At 59.4% G+C, this 1,356-nt stretch overlaps 1 protein-coding gene across 1 annotated transcript; it reads left to right on the forward strand.

Moving 5' to 3' along the window:
* Window positions 1-455: 455 nt before the first annotated feature.
* On the forward strand, window positions 456-1,356 carry LOC109781741 (translocator protein homolog). The gene has a single exon (XM_020340346.4). The coding sequence runs from the start codon at window positions 553-555 to the stop codon at window positions 1,141-1,143; it is 591 nt and encodes a 196-aa protein (XP_020195935.1). The 5' UTR covers window positions 456-552; the 3' UTR covers window positions 1,144-1,356.

Raw genomic sequence — 1,356 nt, forward strand, 5'->3', positions numbered from 1 at the left:
TTTTTGGTCAAATACATTTATTTTTCAATTTGAATTGTAGAAAAAAGAAACACTTCATCATATAACGCACATTCAGTGTGTAGACCCGCTGCGAAACTTGGTGTGAACTGAAATGTGATAATATGATACGACCAATAGTGCAAAAAAAATAATCTTACTCTACAAATTCACATGACACAGCTACATGTATAGTATCAAATCAAAATTCTGAAACAAAATACTGCTTCTCCAGTCAACAAGAACCATTCCGATGACAAGATCACACGAGTCTATGAGTGCTCCGAGTCACCTCCACTCCAGAAGCTCCTTTAATCGCCCGCCTCAGTCACCTGGCCGAAAACAATGGATAGATTACTGAGCCCCTCCGCCACGTGCCTCAACCGCCCGCCACCTCCTCTCCACACGTGTCCCGGCGCGAGCCAACCTCGCGCGTACTTAACCACTCGCCGTGACCGCTTCCTCCTCATCACGCTCGGGAGAATTCACCAGACGCGCGAGAACCTCCGATCGAAGCAATAATCGAGCCGAGTTAGGATCCATAACCCATCATCCATGGAGACCGCCACCGCCACCCAGGGCCAAGGCCTCACCCGCCGCGCCGTCGGGGACGCGGACGCCACGCCGGCGCGGATGCCCGGTTCCGGCGCTCGCGCAACCAGCCGGGACCCGAAGAGGAAGCTGGGCCGCGCCAAGCGGGGCCTCAGGTCGCTCGCGGCCGCCGTGACGGTCTCGGCCGCGCTCACCGCGGCCGCCTTCTACGCCTCCGGCGCCGGCTCGTCGTCGGGGACGACCAAGGCGCCGTCGGCCGCAATGGTGGCCATCGCGCGGGCAGGGTCGGTGGCGGCGGAGGCCGTGATGGCGCTGGCGGCGTGGATGGTGTGGGCGGAGGGCGGGCTCCACGGGCGGCCCGGCGCGACGCTGGCGCCGTTCGCGGCGCAGCTCCTGGCGGCCGCGGCATGGCCGGCGCTGGCGCTCAGGCTCGGGGCCGGGTGGGCCGGGATGGCGTGCTGCGCCGCCATGGCCGCCGGCGCCGCTGCGTGCGTCCGCGGGTTCGGCGGCGTGAACCCCGTCGCCGGCGACCTCGCCAAGCCGTGCGTCGCCTGGGCCGTGCTCCTCGCCGTGATGAACTACAAGATGCTGTAGAGGGAGGAAAGACAGACAGAGGCTTCGCGAGTTGTCGTGTGGTGACACGTTGGGTGGCGAGTTTGTGTATGTACACAGTGCACGCGTGCGTAGTTTCTTGTATCTCGTCGCGAAATACTGCTATCTTTTTGTGTACTGTTGTTTAATACAGTATCTACAATTAATGTACTATGTACACGTAAATGTGATCGTGTTTATGTTTGTTTTTTGAAA

The sequence above is a fragment of the Aegilops tauschii genome, chromosome 1, assembly GCF_002575655.3.
Source record: "Aegilops tauschii subsp. strangulata cultivar AL8/78 chromosome 1, Aet v6.0, whole genome shotgun sequence".
NCBI lineage: Eukaryota > Viridiplantae > Streptophyta > Magnoliopsida > Poales > Poaceae > Aegilops > Aegilops tauschii.

What these genes read in the sequence shown, in the direction of transcription:
- LOC109781741 (XM_020340346.4), top strand. Translation starts at nt 553, where the DNA reads ATGGAGACCGCCACCGCCACCCAGGGCCAAGGCCTCACCCGCCGCGCC.